At 36.3% G+C, this 21,460-nt stretch overlaps 2 protein-coding genes across 2 annotated transcripts in view; one reads left to right on the forward strand and one right to left on the reverse strand.

Annotated features, from left to right (window-relative positions):
• CENPC (centromere protein C) overlaps positions 1–5,810 on the reverse strand; it is a 51,951-nt gene extending 46,141 nt beyond the window's left edge. Inside the window, 3 exon segments of the mRNA XM_049789848.1 lie at positions 163–209; positions 3,980–4,062; positions 5,768–5,810. Coding sequence (XP_049645805.1) covers positions 163–209; positions 3,980–4,062; positions 5,768–5,810 — 173 coding nt within the window.
• A 7,622-nt stretch (positions 5,811–13,432) lies between these two features.
• Positions 13,433–21,460, forward strand: part of STAP1 (signal transducing adaptor family member 1) — a 36,338-nt gene continuing 28,310 nt past the window's right edge. The window contains exon 1 of the mRNA XM_049790029.1: positions 13,433–13,552. Within this exon, the coding sequence (XP_049645986.1) occupies positions 13,433–13,552 (120 nt within the window). The remainder of the gene's footprint in view (positions 13,553–21,460) is intronic.

A 21,460-nucleotide genomic window follows, 5' to 3' on the forward strand; every position in this document is an offset into this window, starting at 1 on the left:
CCCTGTTAATACATACTAACAAGATCACTATTCTTTATCAGTGGGGGCACAGAACCATTGTTTGGACCAGTAATAATAGTATTTCCTTTCCTGCATTTAAAAGTCAAGTTTTCTAAAGATGGAAATTAAAATTTTTCTTAAAAGCTTTAGTGTAAAAATCACCTGGAAGGTCGGCAGAATCTTCTTCTATAGTCATTTTTTAAACGATCCTGAAAAAAAAGTAAAACATCAATTTAATTAATTACAATATTTTCAAATATAATCAAAGGTTTCATCCCAAATATGCCAGAAAGCCTGTTTTGCCGTATTCAGCAAGTATTAAACTGCCTAGCATATTATAAAGAATTCTTCAGTTTGATCAAAGGAAAAAAAGCTTACCTCCTACCTACGGTTCTCAACTTTGCTAATATACTTTGTTTTTAACATGGAAAGTAGGAGTAAATTTCTTTCCACATTTTACTCCATCCTGCCCTATTTTGTTTTACATCATCAAAATCCCAGTTATCTGAACATCTCAAAATTCAAACTGGTTGCCTAGCATTTATCTACTTATTTTATTTTCCTTTTAGAGAATCCCACTAAAATAATAAACTATAAAAATGGCCAAAGAAAAGACAGAGAAAGATACATTAAGAGACAGGAGAAATCGGGACAGAGAGAGAGGAGAAAGGACTGTACACTGACAAATTCTTGGGTAATAGAAAATAAAACATGATAACTAATGAAAAAGGAATAAAAGCAGGAACTATAAAGTAAGTACAGAGTATACTTGTGCTAATGAGGAGTGAATAATTATGTCGAGTTAAAAAACTAGAGGTATGAGGGAGGAAAAAAAATAATAAAAACAGCAATTAAGAGAAAACTACTAAAAGAAAATCACACATGTACATCCATTCCCCTATAGAGTTCAAAAACAAAATCCTGTCAACTCAGTCTTAAATAAGGCCAGCATTTATTAAATCAGCAGACATTTGTAGTTGCTGAGGAATAAAAATAAGAAAATGAGCAGAAGGCCACTTGCCTTGTACGCAGCAAACCCAGATTTGATTCTCAGCATCATCCCCCGAGTACCACCAGGAGTAACCCGAGTATCTCTGATGTGTGCCGCCCCTCCAAATGGAAAAAGAGTATAAAAATTTTAGATGGAAAAGAAAAAAGCCCAAGAAAGTATCAAAAATATCTTTAATTTATGTAGAACTTAAAGTCTGACATAATATGGGACTCAAAATAAAAAAGAACACCACAAAAACACTAGAACAAGACACTCTTAGTATAAAAAACGTGACTACTTGGGATCTTAAGGCAGTTGCCTTTAACAATGCTGACCTGGATTCAATCCATAGCACCCTATGTGACCCCTAGTACCAACAGGAATGATCACTGAGCACAGAGCCAGCAGTAAGCCCTGGGTCCCACCAGGTGTGCTCCCCAAAAAAGACTACCTAAAAAAAAATTAATGTAATAAGAGAAAGCTGGGGTTATTTCTGGAGGAAAAACAACAAAAGACAAAGATAATAAAAAAAATGGAAAAATGGGAAATCATGGTACTTAAATAAAGATTTATTAAGAAAAAAAGGGGGCGCTGGAGAGATAGCATGGAGGTAAGGCGTTTGCCTTTCATGCAGAAGGTCAGTGGTGAGAATCCTGGCATCTCATATGGTCCCCCGAGCCTGCCAGGAGCGATTTCTGAGCGTAGAGCCAGAAGTAACCCCTGAGCACTGCCGGGTGTGACCCAAAAACCAGAAAAAAAAAATCCATCCTAAGTATAGAAAATGAATTCTCATACTTGAGAATCAAAGAATGTTTAATACTTCCAGAAAAAGGAAACATGACTGGGTGTGCCCTGCCACCTCCAAAATGTGGAAAACAGACTGGAGGGAGTTTATCAGATTAGAGCACACTAATTGTATGCAGAAGGCCCAGGACTAATTCTTAATACCTATGGTCTCTGGAGCATTGTAAGAGATCTATTGAGTAACAAATCAGGAACAGCCCCAGAGGGGCGGAGAGATAGCATGGTAGTAGGGGGTTTGCCTTTACAAAGAAACAGCCCTAGTCAATGACAACAAAAAATAAAATAAAATAAAATGATGAATATGGGTAATATTGGAAGTCAGAATACCGTTAATATAGTATGTATATTATAGGTCCAAGTTAGACTCTGTAACTGCAAATTGGGAAATAAAAAGAGAACAGCACAATTTTAGTAATAGACTCATTCTTACTTGGCTCAACGGGATATAAATGACCTCAGTCCAAAAGGAACACTCCTCCCTTTACCCAACCCATTCTCCCACATCCTGAGGTGGCACTATCTTTAGTCCACCTATGTTCTTCTACATATTTTTCTGGGCAGCTATCATTTCCCAGCTATCATGGGGTACTCTAGTGGTCCGATCTAATGGCTTCTGTATTGAATATTCATGAAAAGTATGGGTTCTCTGAGGCTATAATAAACTTAAAACACAGAAACTTGTCTCAATTTTTATATATAAATTTTCACAGAATGCCAATATTCAAAAAAATAACATTTTTGAAATATTTTACAAGCAAAATAACTAAAATCCTAAAAACTTTTAAGATAAATGTCTGTAAAGAGGATGAGAGGTTTCAGTCTGTTACCCACAAAGTACCTAGAAAGCAAAAAGTGAAATCCATTTTGTAAGTGGCAAGCTAAACACTAAACTAGACTTCAGTTCATTACAAATCATTGGTTAGAAAACTAAAGCACTTAGATCTCTCAATTCAATATTCAGAATTTTGAACCATTGAAGCAAACCCTTGAGAATGTTATATCAAGGCCTATCTGAAAACTAAGTCTTCTAATCCCACACAACAGGGATTTACAAAATTCGCAAACTGAATCATTTTGAACGTTAAATGAAATCTAGAAAGTATTCTACTTTTTACACTGAAAAATTTGATAATTCATTTGTTCAATATATATTAATTGAGAACCCAATAGAGGGCCAAGGGCTATTGAGAAAATACTAGAAAACAACTGGTAATAGATAAATGGGGTCTTTTAAATCTAAAGAACATACTTTTTCTAAATACACTAAAAATTCGTCAATTTCAGCTTCTTTTTCAGTCAATTTTAGTAATTATTACTTCAATCTTCCTTGTGAATAAGTAATATAATCACACATTATAGCAGGACTTCTCAGCCCCTGTACTACTACAATTAAGACTTGTATAAAGACATGTCATATGCAATACAGGATATTAGAATTTTGGTGTTCACATACTAAGTAGCACAGTCCTATCCAAATAACCAGAATTATATTTTTCAGACATCAACAATTGTTCCATAGGAGGCAAAATCATCTCCTCTCCACCACCAGTTAAGAACCACTAAAATGCCAGAGAAATGGCATGAAGGTAGGGTGTTTGCCTTGCATGCAGAAGGATGCTGGTTCGAATTCCGGCATCCCATATGGTCCCCCCAGTGTGCCAGAAGCGATTTCTGAGCATAAAGCCAGGAGTAACCCCTGAGTGCTGCCGGGTGTGACCCCAAAACAAAACAAAAAAGAAAATACAGGAATAGTGTATTCCTTAATAAGTATTCCTTATTCTTAAGAATAATCTCTCCACTCCTCACTCCCCATATCTTTTAAATAGATATACAAAAGCAGACATCAGAATTAAAAGGTTTAAGTCAGTTCTAAGGTTTTTAGAGCATTTTAAAAATGAAGGGTGGTCAAAAGAATAAAAGCAAAACACAAATTTGGAGAAAAAGTTTGGCAAAAGACACAATAAGAATTATTATCTAAAATATCTGAAATAGACAATGAACTTTTAAAATTCAACAAAAAGAAAATCATAAACAATCCAAGTTTAAAATATATATGGCCAAAAACCTTGACAGGCACCTCACCAATGATATATAAACCATAAATAAGCACAGGCAAAGATGCACTAGAGCTCAAGATAGGCTCAAGTGTTAGAGCTCATGTGTAGCAAGTTTGGTCCTACACACCCAATCCTCCAACAACACTGACTGGCAACTGGTGCTCCGCAGCCCTGCTTCAAGTACTGCATCACTAGTAAGTGGTCCAAGATCTAATAAGATCAGCACTGCTAAGTATGATCCCTGTTTTCAAAATGACTATTTCATGTACTCTATCATCAGGCATATACAAATCAGAATTAAGTGATTGCCACACACCTATTGGAATGGTCAAAATATAGGACACTGACTAAATGCTGCTGAGGATGTCTAACAACAGAAACTCTCATTCTAAAATGAAAAATGGTGTATTGCTACCTTTGAAAGATTTTGGTAGTTGGGTATTTTTTTTTTATAAACTTAAACATACAACTAAAGATCTGATCTCCAGTATTTGGTATTTACCAAAGGACTTGACAACTGATGTCCACCCACACTGAAAACTAATGCAACTTTACTCTTAATTGTCAAGACTGAGAAGCAACCAACTTGTTAGTCACCAAATGATAGAAGAGCTTCAGTCCACACAAACAAGTTATTTAGCACTCACCACTGACCAAAAAAACAAGCTATGAAAAAAATGTTTCCAGAGCTAATGCTAAATGAAAGAAGTCCACCTGCGAATGCTTCTTACTGCATGACTGCAACTAGAGTACATTCTGGATAAGACACAGCTGTGGAAACAATGAAAACATCCGTTGCCTATGCAGGAGATGAGAGGGAGCGGGATAAACTGCTAAAGTTCCCAGAACTTTTTACACAAGTGTTATCATTCTGGTGACTGGATGCGTATCATCCTGTCCAACCCAATAAAAGACACAATGCCAAAAAATGAACTTAGTTGTACACAATGCTCCTTGGATTATGATGTAACCAAGTAGACTCAACAATTATACAAAAGCATCATCGCTTTGATGGGAGATTTAACAAAATCTGTGGCTAAGAACCTGTGAGGGTCAAAGGTACATGGGATACTTGTGTCTTCCTTTTACTTTGTTCTGAATCTAAAACTGCTGCCTAGACACCTAAGAATATTAAATGTCGGGGGGGGGGGGGAGGGACGCACCTAACCCTTCCCCTTTCTCCAGTGGGGCAGGACTGCCTGGTTTGTTGTTGTTTGGTAGACATAATGTACACACTGCAGGTACTCATAGTTTATTTGTGTCTTCCTTTTACTTTGTTTAGAACCTAAAACTGCTACCTAGACACCTATGAGTATTAAATGTCCTGGAGGAGGGGGGCACCTCTCCCTTCCCCTTTCTCCAATGGGGAAGAACTGCCTGGTCTGTTGTTGTTTGGTAGACATAATGTACACAGTGCAGGTACTCATAGTTTATTTGTGTCTTCCTTTTACTTTGTTTAGAACCTAAAACTGCTACCTAGACACCTATGAGTATTAAATGTCCTGGAGGAGGGGGGCACCTATCCCTTCCCTTTTCTCCAATGGGGAAGAACTGCCTGGTTTGTTGTTTGGTAGACATAATGTACACAATGCAGGTGCTCATAGTTTATTCACACAGACAAAATCCCCATACGCCCTACATAAAAGTTCATCAGAGCAACAGAGCTTCATTAAATTAGTAATAAAGTAGAGAATCAAAAAAAAATCAGCACTGGAGACTGATTTAGAGCTGTGTATAAAAAGGCCTGCACCCTAAAACAAAGTCTGAATTTAAAATTGTAAACTCCAGAGAGGATCCCCACCCACTCACCCACCCCTTCACAGCCTAAAAGGGCATCCCCCCCAAAATGTCATCAGCAGGCCCTGCTCCAGGAATCATCAATCGACCTCTCCAGAGACCTAAAGCCAAGACACACTTCCAAGGCGTGACAGGCCACGATGCCCTCGGATGCTCAACATGCCCACGCTGCAATGTGCCAGCCAAGGCACCAGCCTAGAACGTTTCCCAGGTCGCGGCGGCCTCGCTGTCAGGCTCCCGGGACCTGCAACCTACCAGACCCGGCGCGGCCATATTCGGTTCCGGTCTCCCCAGTTCTCCGGGTCCGAAGAGCAGAAGGAAGCTCAACGATCGTCCAAGCCTACAGGTCAAGAGCTAAAAAAATAAAATGAAATAAAATAAGGGGGCACCGAGGCACCGAGCCGCGGAGCTGAGAAGGCGCGGCATTAGCCCCGAACGAACGCCACACCCCCGCCACACGCAGGCTCGCGCGCGGGTCCCGCTGCGCAGTTTGAAATATGCTGCCCATGTGCGAGCCAATAGGGAGCCGTTACGGGACCTTCTTCCGGTAGCGCCGCCCTGGTCTCCTTTCTTGGAGACCGCACTTTCTTTTCCGGTTACTTCCTCCAATGAGAGTCCTCTAGGGGCGGGACGTGGAGCTGCGTCTTTTTTCATTGGCGGACGTGGACTTCGGGACCGCCTTTTTTGCGTGAGGACTTCCGCTATCAAAGAAGTAGGACTCTTTGTAGGCGCCAGGGGTAAAGCATTTATCTGCCTTGCGCTCGCTGGCCTAGGACCGACCGCGGTTCGATCCATATGGCGTCCCAGATGGTCCCCCCAAGTCTGGAGCGATTTCTGGGCACGTAGCCAGGACACTCAGTGACCCTGAGTGTCAACGGGTGTGGCCAAAAAAAAAAAACAAAAATTAAATAAAAAATAGGAATGACGGAAGTCTTATGAAGTGATTCATTACCCTGCGCAAAGTTGCTATAAGCAACTTTTCAGCCCTTCAGCGCTGCATATTTTTAAGTAGTAATGATGATGAATGATTCTTTTTTTTTTCCCGAATATATGAGTGATGGGGTTGGAGAGTTAGTACAGCTGGTAGCGCTTGCCTTGCACACAGCCAGACAGGTTCGATTCCTGGCATCCTGTGGAAGTCCTCTGAGCACAGCCAGGAGTGATTCCTGAATGCAAAGCCAACACTGAGCATCAAGTGTGGCCCCCCCCACCAAAAATATACAAAAGGAATTTAATTAGAAATGCATATTAAATTATTCAGGAATGGGGCTTACAAATATGTAAAGGTTATTGGTATTTTAATATTTACAATATCTTAGTATTGATTTTTAAACGTTTTAAACAATATCACCGTCAAGGCCATTTAAAAAAATTTTTTTAATTTTTGTATTTTAATTTGTAATTTTGTATTTTCATTTTTGTATGTGGTTTGGGGCCACATACAGGGTAGTTATGGGTTTATTCCTGGCTCTGCACTGAGTTATCTCTCCTGGAGAATTCCGGGGATTATACAGAGAACAAAGGACCAAATCTGCATCACCCACCTACAAAACAAGCACCCTTTCTTCTGTTATCATTGTGGATCCCCCCTTCCCTTTTTTTTATTTTCTCTCTTCTTTTCAGCACGGAAAAAGGTTTGTATGGTCAAACTCCGGAAATCAAATAAACTTAAATTTTACTACATCCCACTAAGTCTTCTATTATAGGCAATTTAAACTTTTATCAGTAATCTGGGATGATAATAAAATTTTAAAGTCTAAGTGAAATACCAAGATCATAACAAGAATCCAATAATTAGTGCTATTCGTATTATGATGTAAATTTTATACTAAACCTAGTGAAACTCTTGCCTATTGAAGTATATTAATATTTGGTTTAACACATTTGGAAAAGAAAATAGTAAAATAGAAAAGAAAAATAGTAAAAGCTATTTTCATTTATTATTGTATTATAATATTTATTATTAATTATTTTTATTAATATTTATTGAGTGCATACTATGTATCTGACACATAGTACTACTGTACATAGTACTACTACATCTGACTACTCTCCATGCATGACTATATTTCATTCTTAGAAAATATCTGTGAAGAAAGAACAATGATGCCATTTTATAGACAATAAAACTTAGTTTAAGTGCTGTCACTTATCCATGATCACCTAGCTGACTTATGTTAGAACAGGAAATAAACTCAGATATTCTGACTATAAATAAGCACTTAATCAATACATTTATATCATTCAGAAGTAAATGTATATTCTCTTATCTCTATTGGAAATAGCAGCTCTTAAATTTATTTTCATAGACTTGAAATGCTATAACATACTCGAGTGAAACACAGGACACAGAAAATGTTTGGGAGAATTAATGTGTTCTAGAGAAAAAATGATGTAGATTATTCAAAAGTTCTTACTAAAATAAACAAAGGTTGTACAGATTCCACAGTTCTCAAACTTTCAGTTCGAACTGCAGCCATTTTTTTTTTTTTTTTTGTGGTTTTTTGGGTCACACCCGGCAGTGCTCAGGGGTTTTTTCCTGGCTCCATGCTCAGAAATTGCTCCTGGCAGGCATGGGGGACCATATGGGACGCCGGGATTCGAACTGATGACCTTCTGCATGAAAGGTAAACGCTTTACCTCCATGCTATCTCTCCGGCCCCTGCAGCCATTCTTGTATTAAATAATGCCACCATGTATTTAGCAGCCTAAAATATTACTGGTTAAGTAATGTTCATAAAACCTAAATATGTCATTACAGACCCCCTCCCCACAAATAATGCACCAAGATCATATATGACAATTGACTTATTCTTATAGATTTTTCATCACAGCTATAACACTTTCCTCATAAGGTAAATATATATTAAAATATCCAGAAATGTAACTTAAAAGAAAATAAACACTTATAGTTACTGATGTATAAAAAAAAAATTGTTAGTAAAGCTGTTGTAGGGGACCGGAGTAAGTACAGTGGGTTAGTAAGCTGGAACAGATCACTGTACAAATATGAGATGCTAAAAGAGGATAAAGAGATATGCATGATATATATACCCCTTCATTATTAGTAGTATGAACCACGTCAAAAAAAGGAATGAGAGAGAGAGAGAGAGAGAGAGAGAGAGAGAGAGAGAGAGAGAAAGTAAAATGTCTACCAAGAGGCAGGCAAGGGGGACAGTAGAAGGGAAACTGGGGACATTGGTGGGGAGAAAATGTGCACTGATGAAGGGTGGTATACTTGTATGACTGAAACTCTACCATGAAAATTTTTGTAAACATGTGCTTAAAGTAATTATTGTTATAAATAAATAAATAAACATATAATAAAATGGTATATCAATCCACTACTGACATTTGGGAAACAAAGGCTTGCCCTCTCAAACCCATGTTCTCCTTTGAACAGGTATTTTTGCTTGCTTGCTTTTTCCACTCAGGAGACACCCATGTTCTCGCTTTAACATTTATTCTTCTGGGGCCAGAGCGATAGCACAGCGGGAAGGACATTTGACTTCAAGCTGCCTACCTGGGTGGGTTTGATCCCTAGCATCCCACAAGGTCCCTGAGACTGCTAGAAATAATTTCTGCCAGGAGTTACCCCTGAGCGCCACCGGCTGTGGCCCAAAACCAAAAGGAAAACATGTAATCTTCATTCTCACTTCTCACATCTTAGTAAGTATTAAGATACTTAATAAAATTTCTTAATACATTTACTCAATAAAAATTCATCCAATAAAAACCATCTTGCTTCACTAAAAAGTTGTTTTAATTATATTCTGAAAATAATCTGCCTTAGAACTTAAGTTACTAATATAACATAAAATTTGCTAAAGGAAAGTCTACCTTTGGAACTTTGAGTTTTACTTTTAAGTTTATAATTTTATCTCTGTTAATGCAAATTGACCCATCTATGAAGTATATCCACTCTACGTAGCTCTTTTTTTTTTTAAATTTGACCTCAGACATGATGGTGAATTTGGACTGAGGAAAATAACAGAGGCTTAAAATGTGTACCTTTCCAAAATATGATGACCCCCCTCCCCCCTACAAATCCTTGGTTCCCAAAAGCTCCAAGCACAATCTTTGAAAATTTGCTTTCTAAAAAAAAAGAAAAGAAAAGAAAATTTGCTTTCTAAGCTTGGCAGCTATGTAACCCTTTGCAACACAAGGGATTTGTAGTCATACTAGAGCCAAGTATGTGTGAGTACCATGCCAGGGACAATCCCTAGTCAGTACTGAAATGATTTATGAATTCAGTAGCTGGAGGTAGTCTCTGGCAAGCATGTGTAGTACCCTACAGGGACCCTTATTGAATACAACCAAAACGTGTGTGTTTTCTAAGAGAAAGTCCTGGCAAACATGTGTACATCAACTAATAGAGCACTAACCGCAATGAAAAGCACAGTGAAGTAAGTGCAACTTAAAAAATAAGTTCCATAGCCAAGTATGTATGTAACCCCTGGATATTGTAACAACAAAAGGAAGAAGGAATGGAGTAAGGAACAGATAGAATAAAATAAACAGGGCCTGAGGATAGTGCAGTGGATAGTGCCTGGGTTCAATCCCCATATGGTCCCCTGAGCACTGTGAGGAGTGTTCTCTGAGCTGAGAGCTTTCTGAGCCTGGAACACAATGAGGTGTGGTGTATAAGCATCACAAAGGTGATGAAAAAAATAAAATAAATACGCTGAAATGTTTAAGTTATAAAGTATGATTACAGTATGCACATAGGGGGCAGCAAAGCTCACAAGAACCATTTTACTTTACAATAGATCCTTAAAGTTTCATTGAGTCCTTAATTTTAAATTAGTGACTTGACTGACATGTACGTTTCCTGTTATGTGTGATTCTCCTTTTCCCTTAAATAAATATAATATGAGTAAACAGTTTCAGGATATTTATTTAGATTTAAGGTTGCATTTAGAAATGGAAGTAATGGAACAAAAACATTTATAATAGTACTCACCATTTAAAACTTAACCTATATTTAACCCCACTCCATAATTTAACATAGCATCATCCTTTACATTTAAGGTCAGTCTAGCCCTGATTATTTGTCAAAGTTTTTTTGAAGTGATATGTTAATAGCAAAATTAAACTAGAATTCTTATAAAAGATGAATATGATTTCATAAGATAGCCATATTCAAAAACTTCTCTAAGGCAAAACAAATTGAATGCTAATACAAATGCAAAGTTAGTCTAACTACCTTAACAAAAATGTTGAAGCTTGGAATTTCAATGCTATAAAATTGCTTTTTTATAAAACATTAGCTATCAGGAAAATCAAAATTAAAATCACAATATAAGCAAAACTTTTTTTGGAGAAGGTCACACTGCCATTATCAGAAGTTATTCCTTCTTACTCCTGACTCTAAGCTTTGGGTCACTCCTTGGTGGGCTCAAGGGGTCATATGGGGCACCAATCAACCTCAGGAAAACTGAATGAAAAGTAAATACCCTACACCACTGTACTATTGCTCCTGTACCCAAACTATGTTAATTTTAAGAGTTTTACATTTTATTTAGACACCAAAAAGTGACTTTACAATAGACTTTCAGATACACAATGTTCTTATCTCTAATGCCACTACCTGGCAGCCTTATGCAATCCACCCACTCCCTGACTGACTCCTTTACAGATACATATTTTAAGCTTAATTATTGTCGTTTGGGTCCCATCCTTTCTGTTATGTTGGATCTATGAGTTTAGCTATATGCAGAACAAAATGCCCAAACTCTTGTTTGTAAGCAAATATCTAATAATATGTGATATATGAGTTAAAGGGGATAGTGACAAACTGCAAGCAAAGACAAGTAGAAATGATGTGCTATTGGAAAATAATTAGCCAAATGTTATGAAGTGTTGATGTTTGTAAAATCGAGTTATATAATGGAATACCTTAAATGTCATTTATTTCTGTAGACTATTTTCCCACACTTATTTGGCCTGCAACACCTTTTCAGACATAAAATTAAGTTCTTAAACACCCCTGGAAATTTACCTTCCTTAAACTCACAAACAGAAGCATCCCACAATTGCAAACATGGATATATATATATATATATATATATATATATATATATATATATATACTGCTTTCCTGCCCCATATTTTTCAAACACCTCTCATGGAATATGGTAGAGTCACTTTGTGATTTCTATGGACAGTAATTATATTAAATATGTAATAATTATATTAATCGGGGGTCAGTTACATAGAACAGAATTTATAATTCATTTAAGCCAAAAAGGATATAATAGTAGGCATTTTTACTTTACATATACATTGAATTAGATGGAGAAATAATATTAGATTTTCAGGAATAATTTCCAAAGACATACTATAAAATTGAGTCAGCAAGAACCAGTTGCTGAATATATAGTGAAAATACAAAAATGAGAAATTGGGAAGTTAATACTAATGCTGATACATCTAAAATCAGAAAATCAGAAAATGAATGCAATTACAATACAATGCAATTACAATACAATAGTGTTTTGTGTGAACACTTCAAATGAAAGTTTTTTTGAGTAGGCTTCAGAAACACACAAAATCTCTGTGATAGGAATTATGAAATTGACACCCTATGCTTTGGCTATCAATGTCCAAGAAACTACTAATGATGAGTCTTAGTCTAATAACAGAAACAGAAAATTCTGAAGCCTACAAATCTTACTTGCTTCTAGAAAAATCAAAGACAGCTTTTAGTTAAGTTTTGCTAATTCTAAGTGGATCTCAACTCCAGCTGCAAAGTTGTCTGGGAAGTTTCGTTTTTAGTTTTTCCACTGCTGCGATAAAGAGTACAATAGAAAGGGTTGAAATGAATATGAGGTGCCTTGTCCCCTAAAGAACAGGTATTCGACAAAATGAAGAGGAAGAAACATGTAGACATCACATTGTGAGTTTTAGGTGACTAAATTTCAAATTATGAATTATGTCTTTTCTATTCCACACATTATACCCCTATTTGGATTTTCCAGTTTTCATTAAAATTTGTACTGCTGCTAGGTATAAAGGAGTATATGGGAGATTTAGTGCTCCCTCCAAATCTTAGGGAAGATTGACAGAGATAAAGACCAAGATTAGTTCCCAATGTGGGCAATTATCCAACAGTCCCCCAAAGACATCATACATCCCTTTCATTTTCTACATTTGGAATTTACCTTCTTCCCTGGAAATTTAACTTTTCTACATCCAGAGATTTGATATGGCCTCAAAACACTTTCAGACAAAAAATGTGAAAATCACATCAAAGTGGTTTCTATTTAGTGGGAAATGAGAGCATGAGATAAGGAGTTCTGTTTTCTAAACATTTAATAAAGTTTGGATCTTAAGTATTTACAACAGAATTTTTAATAGTAAAATTATCAAATGAAGTAATTTTAATGATATGAAGTTCATATCATTGAACTTGAGTTTCTTAAAATTCCTAATTTCCACATGTATTCCTTTCATCATCTGATATTAATCTTATATTTCATCTGATATTAATCTTATATTTATTTTTCTACTCTGTTCATGTAGTTTACTCAGAGAAGGCCCCTTTTAATTTGGTCTAAGCCTGTTCTTTCTTACTCACAAAAGTAAAGAAAAAAAGTGTGTGTGTGTGTGTGTGTGTGTGTGTGTGTGTGTGTGTGTGTGTGTGCATGTTGTTGGTTATAGTGGTTAAAATAGAGTTGGGACTTCCTCTTTGAACAGTTACATTTTCCTCTCATACAAGGAAGATCTCATTTTGCTTGAGACTGGTATAATTGAAACCAAAACCACATACCAAGGAAAGGGTATGATGGCTAAGAAGCCCCCCAAACCAGCACCTCGCAGAATCTTCCAAGAACGATTAACAATTACTGCTCTTCCCTTATACTTTGAAGGATTCTTATTAGTCAAGCGTTCAGAATACCAGGTAAGTTTACAGATTAGAATGTTAAATGAAAAGCTGCTCTCTATTTGAAATTGATGATGAGGATGATGAGATATGACAAAAACTCCTTGTTTCTGTTGGGGTCACATTCTTTTCCTTGAACTTAGTGCAATATAAGCAGAATGTTTTATATATCACATGTATTACAAATAAGATATATGTATTATAAACAGAAAACCTGGTTCTAAAATTAAGTCAGTAATATAAAATAGCTCAATAAGCTAATATCCCAAATAATTCAATTAAGTATCATAGTTAGTTTAAAACATAAATGTTGCCTGTGCTTTCTCTCCTGTAGTGATGTATAGCATTAAGATAAAAATTGGTAGTTGAAATTAGATTGTAAGCTTCTGTTCTTACTTGTTTGAATTTTAAAGTTATGGTTACATTAATTTTAAATGGTAAACTTTTGAAAAGTATTTTGCAAATAAATTCAATACCATTAACATTATATACAATGCATAAACACTGTTCAAGAGATTAACTTTGAAATATGATACTTATGGTATTTATGGTTATTAGTCATGCTATGCTACATAAACACATCCTTCAAAAAAGTGAACTCTTCAAAATATTAACTGTGGATAATTCCAAGTAAATAAAATATAAGTATTAAAGAATCTGCTAATAGAAAATACAGCATTAACTTAGGTCAAATTTATTGAAATTTAAATATTAGCTATAGAAAAAATAAGTATATTTACTTATTCCAATTCCAAAAGAAATATTTAATAATAATAATAATAATTTTAAAGAATCTGCTAGTATGATGGTGTGTATGTAAAAAATATTTAAAAAACATTTAATTCTTGCATATGTAATCAAACCATTTAAAAGAAAGGACATGGTATTTGTATTCTGACTAGGTGTTTGGGGGCATTTACAGACTGTGTGTGTGTGTGTGTGTGTGTGTGTGTGTGTGTGTGTGTGTATTTTTGTTTGAGTAGAGGATAGGATGCCACACCAAGCTTTGCTAAAGATTTACTCCTGACTCTGTTTAGAGATCATTCATGGTGGTGCTAAGGGATCATGAGTGATCATGGCCAGTGACCTAACCCAGTTTGGCAGCACACAAAGCAAGCACCTACACTGGGGTGTTTTTTTATCTGATATTTTAAAATTAAATTTATCCGATATTTTTAAAAGTAAATGTAGGGGAAACTGTTGTCTATTTTATAGTTTTAATTTTGTTATTCATTGAAAGATTTTTTTGGTTTTGTTTTGGGGCCACAGTCAGGAGTGTGAAAAGTTATAACTACTTAATTGACACCTGCTAACTACTCTACTTTTTTCTTAGAAAGCATAGTATAAATAAAAAAAAAACTATGAGCAAAATAATATATATCTCTGATAAAATTAATTTCATTACCACTTTAATCAAAGTAAATTATTTTCTGCTTGGATGCCAGCAAGAAGAATGCAAGAAGATGACAATAATGACTACTATAAGATGGATTCAAAGCATTAAACATGCAGCATGTGTAAAATATGTAGCTCACACTTTTTTAAATTTTTTTAATGGTTTTTGGGTCACACCCGGCAGTGCTCAGGGGTTACTCCTGGCTCTACACTCAGAAATTGCACCCGGCAGGCTTGAGGGAGCATATGGGATGCCAGGATTCGAACCACCGACCTTCTATATGCAAGGCAAACACCTTAGCTCCATGCTATCTCTCCGGCCCCACACTCTTAAAAGTTAAACTCATTCTCTTTCCATCTTAGTATGGATTCTAGTCTTATTAATAGTCTTATTAATATACTAAAATCAGTTTGAGACTACAAGTACTTATGAGTCAAAGGAGATTAAATGAATCTTAACCACAGTGGTGATTAGAGTGATAAAAATAGAAGTCTGAGAGAAAGCTATGGAAAGTAGTGAGATTTCTAGGCAAGGTTTAAAAAGCAAAGTATTAAGGTAACTTGTGAAATAAAGTCTAATAAAAGGAGCACAGGTTATCTTTGGAGCAAGTTAGATCAAGGAAATTGGAAAATTATAGAAGGGTAAATGGTTTAAAAAACAAAGTATTATGGTAACTTGTGAAATAAAGGCTAAAAAAAAGACACAGCTTATCTTTGGAGATAATTAGATCGAGGAAGTTGGAAAATTATAGAAGGGTAAAATGGGGCTCTTGATGAGAGACTTTAAAACATCTAAACTAGAGAAATGTAACTGGGAAGTAACCAGAACTACATAATCTAAGGAGATTATACATTGAGAGTGATTTCTAAGCTATTTTTGTGGTGGATTCTTTTTTTTTTTTGGGAGGGGGGCACACCCGGCATTGCTAAAGGAATTACTCCTGGCTGTCTGCTCAGAAATAGCTCCTGGCAGGCACGGGGGACCATATGGATACCGGGATTCGAACCAACCACCTTTGGTCCTGGATCGGCTGCTTGCAAGGCAAACGCCACTGTGCTATCTCTCCGGGCCCCTGTGGTGGATTCTTTAAAGAATTCAAAGAAACTTTACCATTAGGAAAAGGTGTCAACATATATCATTTTAACTACACTTCCAGCAGATCTGTATATACTAGGTCAATAAATCATTATCTTGATAGTACATAATCTTTACGAAAAAATAAATTGGGGAAGAATATCTTAAACCACCACATTAGAATTCTGAAATGATTCGGAAAATTTATCTGATAGTAAAAGCTATTATTTACAAAAGAATATCAGAGACATCACAGTTCTCAGAGAAAAGGGAAATTCTGGGGATGGAGAGAGGAGTGCAGGCGAGATCCCTGAGTACAGAGCCAGGAGTAAGTCCTGAGAACTGCTATGTGTGGCCCCCAAATAAAAAACAATAAAGGGAACTTGTTTTCTGAAATTCATTTTTTTCTAAAATTGTTTAAAAATAACAGTTTTAGGGGAGGCAATAAATCACTTTTTCTGTTTGTGATATGTTAGAATTTAAAACAAAAGTTAAGGATGTAGATAAGTAAGCACATGTCTTGCATATGATGAGACCTTGGATTTGGGGTCTCTAACACAGCAAAATAAAAGAGAAAACAATATGTGTACTATGTCATTATTAACATAAATATAAATATGTGATTATCATAATATCAAAATTGTATATCTGGGGCTGGAGAAATAGTGCAGCAGGTAAGCATTTGCCTTGCACACATCAGACCTGGGTTCAATCCCAGTACCCAGGTGGTCCATCTGAGTGCAGAGCCAGGAATAGTGATCGCTGAGCATTGTCTCATATGACCCAAAAACTAGAAAAAAAAAATTGTTTAAAATTCTATTTCTATGACTGGTATGTAACTGCCACTAAATTTTTCACAAAAAATTAAAGCTATTTCAATTGTGCTTTCAAATAGTGATCTTATACCAATAATACCAAAATTTTTAAAAAATTGATTTGTTGGGCCCGGAGAGATAGCACAGCGGTGTTTGCCTTGCAAGCAGCCGATCTAGGACCAAAGGTGGTTGGTTTGAATCCCGGTGTCCCATATGGTCCCCCGTGCCTGTCAGGAGCTATTTCTGAGCAGACAGCCAGGAGTAACCCCTGAGCAACGCCGGGTGTGGCCCAAAAAACAAACAAACAAACAAACAAAAACAAAAACAAATCACTAAAAAATTTTTTTTATTTGCTCAAAAAAGCAGTTTTTAAATCACTTTATTTAAACACCATGGCTTACAAGGTTGTTCATAAGTCAATTGTTTCCCCCCCCCCCCATAGTTACAATGTTGTTCATGGTTGGTTTTCAGTCATATAGTGTAAAACACCCTTCATCAGTACACATTTCCCATCACCAATGTCCCATTTTCCTCCTTCCCTTCCCTCTATGGCAAGCATTCAAGAAAAAATTTTAAGCGCAGATCTTTATTATAAAATACCAATGTATTGGGGTCATAGCGGTGGCACAGGGCATCTGCCTTGAGCGCTAGCCTAGGACAGACTGGGGTACCATCTGCCGGCGTCCCATATGATCCCCAAGCCAGGGGTGATTTCTGAGCTCCTAGCCAGGAGTAACATCTGAGCGTCACCGGGTGTGGAACCAAAACTAAAAAATACAAATTTATTTAGAAATTATATATGTTCCTATTTACTGCTCAAAGCAAATTATTAAATATATAAAGAAAAGGAATTAAGAAAGATGAAATCAATGAAATACAATCTTACAATTTGATTTTATTTTGTTTTGTTTGCAACCCAGCAGCGCTCAGGGGTTACTCCTGGCTCTATGTTCAGAAATCACTCCTGGCAGGCTCGGGGGACCATATGGGATGCCGGGATTTGAATCATTGTCCTTCTGCATGCAAGACAAATGCCTTACTTCCATGCCATCTCTCCGGCCCCACAATTTGATATTTTTTAAGCTTTTTTCCCCACTTAAATAATTTTAAACAGCTCTAGGATTTAATGTTTTACTTTGAAGAGCACTATATGACGTTCCTTCTTAAAGGTATTCATGAGAAGATAAACATGTTTGAAGATTGTTAGAAATGATTCCAAGTCTAAGTGAGTCTTTTGCACACCAATTTTGTGGTTTTGACCCCTGGCACTACGAAGTCTGCTGAACACTGCTAGGTATGGTCCAAACCTTCCTCATCCTCCAGAATGCATATGGCCCACAATACTGGGATAGGTGATAAAGAAGTTTATTATTCAGGAGCCATCTGGCACAAATACCAGTTCAACTGTGGACTGAACTCTGAAAATCTCTCTTAGGATAAAATGTAAATTACTGGGACCGGAGAGATAGCATGGATAGCATGCAGAAGGACGGAGGTTCAAATCCCGGCATCCCATATGGTCCCCCGAGCCTGCCAGGAGCGATGTCTGAGCATAGAGCCAGGAGTAACCTCTGAGCGCTGCCTGGTGTGACCCAAAAACCAAAAAATAAAAATAAAATACATGTAAATTACTCCTTAGCAGAACAATGGTTGCTGTTATGATCAAAGGAACTATATAATAATAAGTATACTCTGAGATTCTGCCTATAGAATTGAGTTTACTAAGTAGCGGTGAGGCTAAGAGGGAACCTACAGACAATATAGAGGAATGATGGCCCAGATTAGTGTTGTGTCATTGTATTCTTGAAAGATAAATATTAATTAACACTATTTTAACTCATGGTACCTAAACTGAAAGATAAAAGGATAATATTTTTCTTGAGTTTTTTACTTATGTCAGTTATTATGCAAGACTCTTAATGTATTATTTGTTTTTTTTTTTATCTTTACAGTAACTCTTTGGTAGAAATTATTTTACCCACTTCACAGAGGATTAAGTTGTTGCACTCAGAGGTTTTGTTTTATTTTTTTGCTTGTTTGTTTTTGTCTTATTTTTGTTGCTTGGGTCACAACTGATAGTGCTCAGGGATTACTTCTGGTTCTGCACTCAGGAATTACTCCTGGTGGTGCTCCAGGGACCATATGAGATGCTGGAGATGAAACCCTGCACAACCGCATGCAAAGCAAATGCCCTACACACCGTACTATCATTTCACCTTGAGGTTTTTCTTTCCTTTTCCAAGATGTTGGTCCATTAAAGATCCCATCTTGGATCATGCTATCTCTTAAAGTAGTTCCACTTGATTATAGGTTTCCAAACATTGACATTATCTGGTTACTGCATATTTTATGTCATTAATTCAACAACAAAAATTTAAAAACATTTACTTAATTAAATGAAAACAAGGTTAAAGTTTGAACACAAATCATCAATTGATTGTGAAACTAGAGATAAATTTAAAAGTCCCTTTTCACTATGATCTTTCTTTGGGCAGAAGGAAGGAGAACACACCCAGTGGTGATCAGGGATACTCCTGGCTCTTTGCCTAGGAGTCACTCCTGACAAGGCTCAGGGCCTCATATGTAGTGCTGGGGATTGAACCCAGATTGGCAGTTTACAAGACAACCATGATCTCTCTGCTCTTTTCTTACCTTTGCAATTCAAAAAATGTTTAAAAAATAAACATTCTACTAAATGTACTTCATCTTAAAATGAGTCTGTCAAAATTAATCTTTAAATTGTTTCCATGTCTCAATACATATAAATGGATGTCAACTTTTTAGGCTGATATTTATAGGTGACTAATTATAATAATACTCATGAAAGCTCATAATAAACTAAACCAAGAACCTCTGACCCACAGATGTCTGCATACCAAATATAATTTTCACCTGTTTTTAGGACCTGTGGCTGCAGCTATACTTCACACATTCTATTGCTATTTCTAATCTTACTTTTTCTCAAAGTTGCCTTTACTTTCAGCTGAGTGCCATTGTTTTTTATTTCCCCTGTTTTTTACTCTTCTTCCTCTTCTTTTTTTTTTTATTTTATTTTTTTTTTATTTTAATTATGACAACAAAGATGCAAAGAAAGAGGACAGGGTAAAGTTACAGTGGAAGCCCAATCACCCATAAACAGAATTCTCGGTAGTCCCATTGATGATATCCCAGCCTTGAACTTTCAGCCAAAGAACATTAAGAAAAACAAAACTGAACCCATGTACAATACAATTACTTTGTCCCTCAAATCCCCAGTTGTAGTACATACTTAGCAGCACAAAATATAATCTAAAGACATTAGATTTATATAACTCCTTAAACATTGAGGGCAAAGTACATTTCTCTAGTTCCATGCACATGCTTACTAGTTTAAGTTAGCCTCAAAAGTTTTAGTGGGTTGTTTTTCTTAAGGATTGGAGTCAAGGGAACATAGTAAAAAACGGTATTAAAGTGGCATTTGTTTGCATAGGCCCACCAAAACATAAGGGATATGGAAAGGCAAATTATGGTCTAAATACAAGGAGACCCTACCCCTGAAGTTTCCTGGCACAGGACTGACTCTAGGCTCCAGGCACACTAGTTTGTCCAATTCAAGTCATCCTCTGTAGTGGCAATACACCTCCATTCCTCACTTAGTCTCTGTTGTTGTTGGTATCATGCTTCTGTGTTAAAGATCCTGGAGTCTGCATATCCCATATTGTAGTCAGGATGGTGTGGAGCATCCTCTCATTTCACCTCACACTTATGGGGCAATAGAGAGAACCATGTCCTGTAGAGCAGGTCATCCTTCTTAGCTTATTGACAAATATGTATGCTTTCCAGTAAAACTTTCCTTTTTTGTGATTAGCTTTATCCAGTTCAGATAATTTTCTCATAATTGAACATCTCTAATTTGTTTTAGGAGCACAGATGAATGTTAGCCTGTATATACAATGAAAGTTAATAAATATTAGTGATTTATTTTCTTTATCTCTTAAAAACGGTCAATAAAAATGAGGTTCATTTCATAGTTTTTCTTTTGCTTTCTTTTCTACCAAGAACCATGGAATCTTGAGCCTTTATTGGTTTTTTTTTATATGCCAAACTTTAGTGAAATAACACAAACCATGATAGTTTCCTAATACATGCATATATTCTAATCTTGTCTGGCATCCCTTTTCTGGTTCAGAAATAGAGGTTATTTTGCTATGGGCATTGTATAGGCTCAGGAGACAGCACAGATTTTGTATACATAATGCCCAGGTTTGACTTCTTAAATTACACAGTCCTGAGTCGCCAGTGAGAGTGACCTCTAATAATGAGCTGAGAAGTAGCTTCCAGAACCAACAAAACAAAATTAAACAACAACAACAACAATAATTAACCAATTAATCAAACAGAAACCAGTGTCTCTAGACCTAAGAGATAGCACAGCAAGTAAGGTAGCATGCCTTGCACATGGCTAACTCAGGTTTGTCCCTGCATTCCTGAGCTTCTAGGGTTGATTCCTGAGTGCAAAGCCAGGTGTAATCTTTGAGTACAGCTGAGTGTGACCTTAAAACAAAAACAAACCAACAACACAGTGTATCATTGACTCTTTCTACCCTTTGCATAGACGTAACCACTAGATAAAGTTATTAAAGCTTTAAAGAGAGATATGAT

This window comes from Suncus etruscus, chromosome 16 (assembly GCF_024139225.1).
Source record: "Suncus etruscus isolate mSunEtr1 chromosome 16, mSunEtr1.pri.cur, whole genome shotgun sequence".
NCBI lineage: Eukaryota > Metazoa > Chordata > Mammalia > Eulipotyphla > Soricidae > Suncus > Suncus etruscus.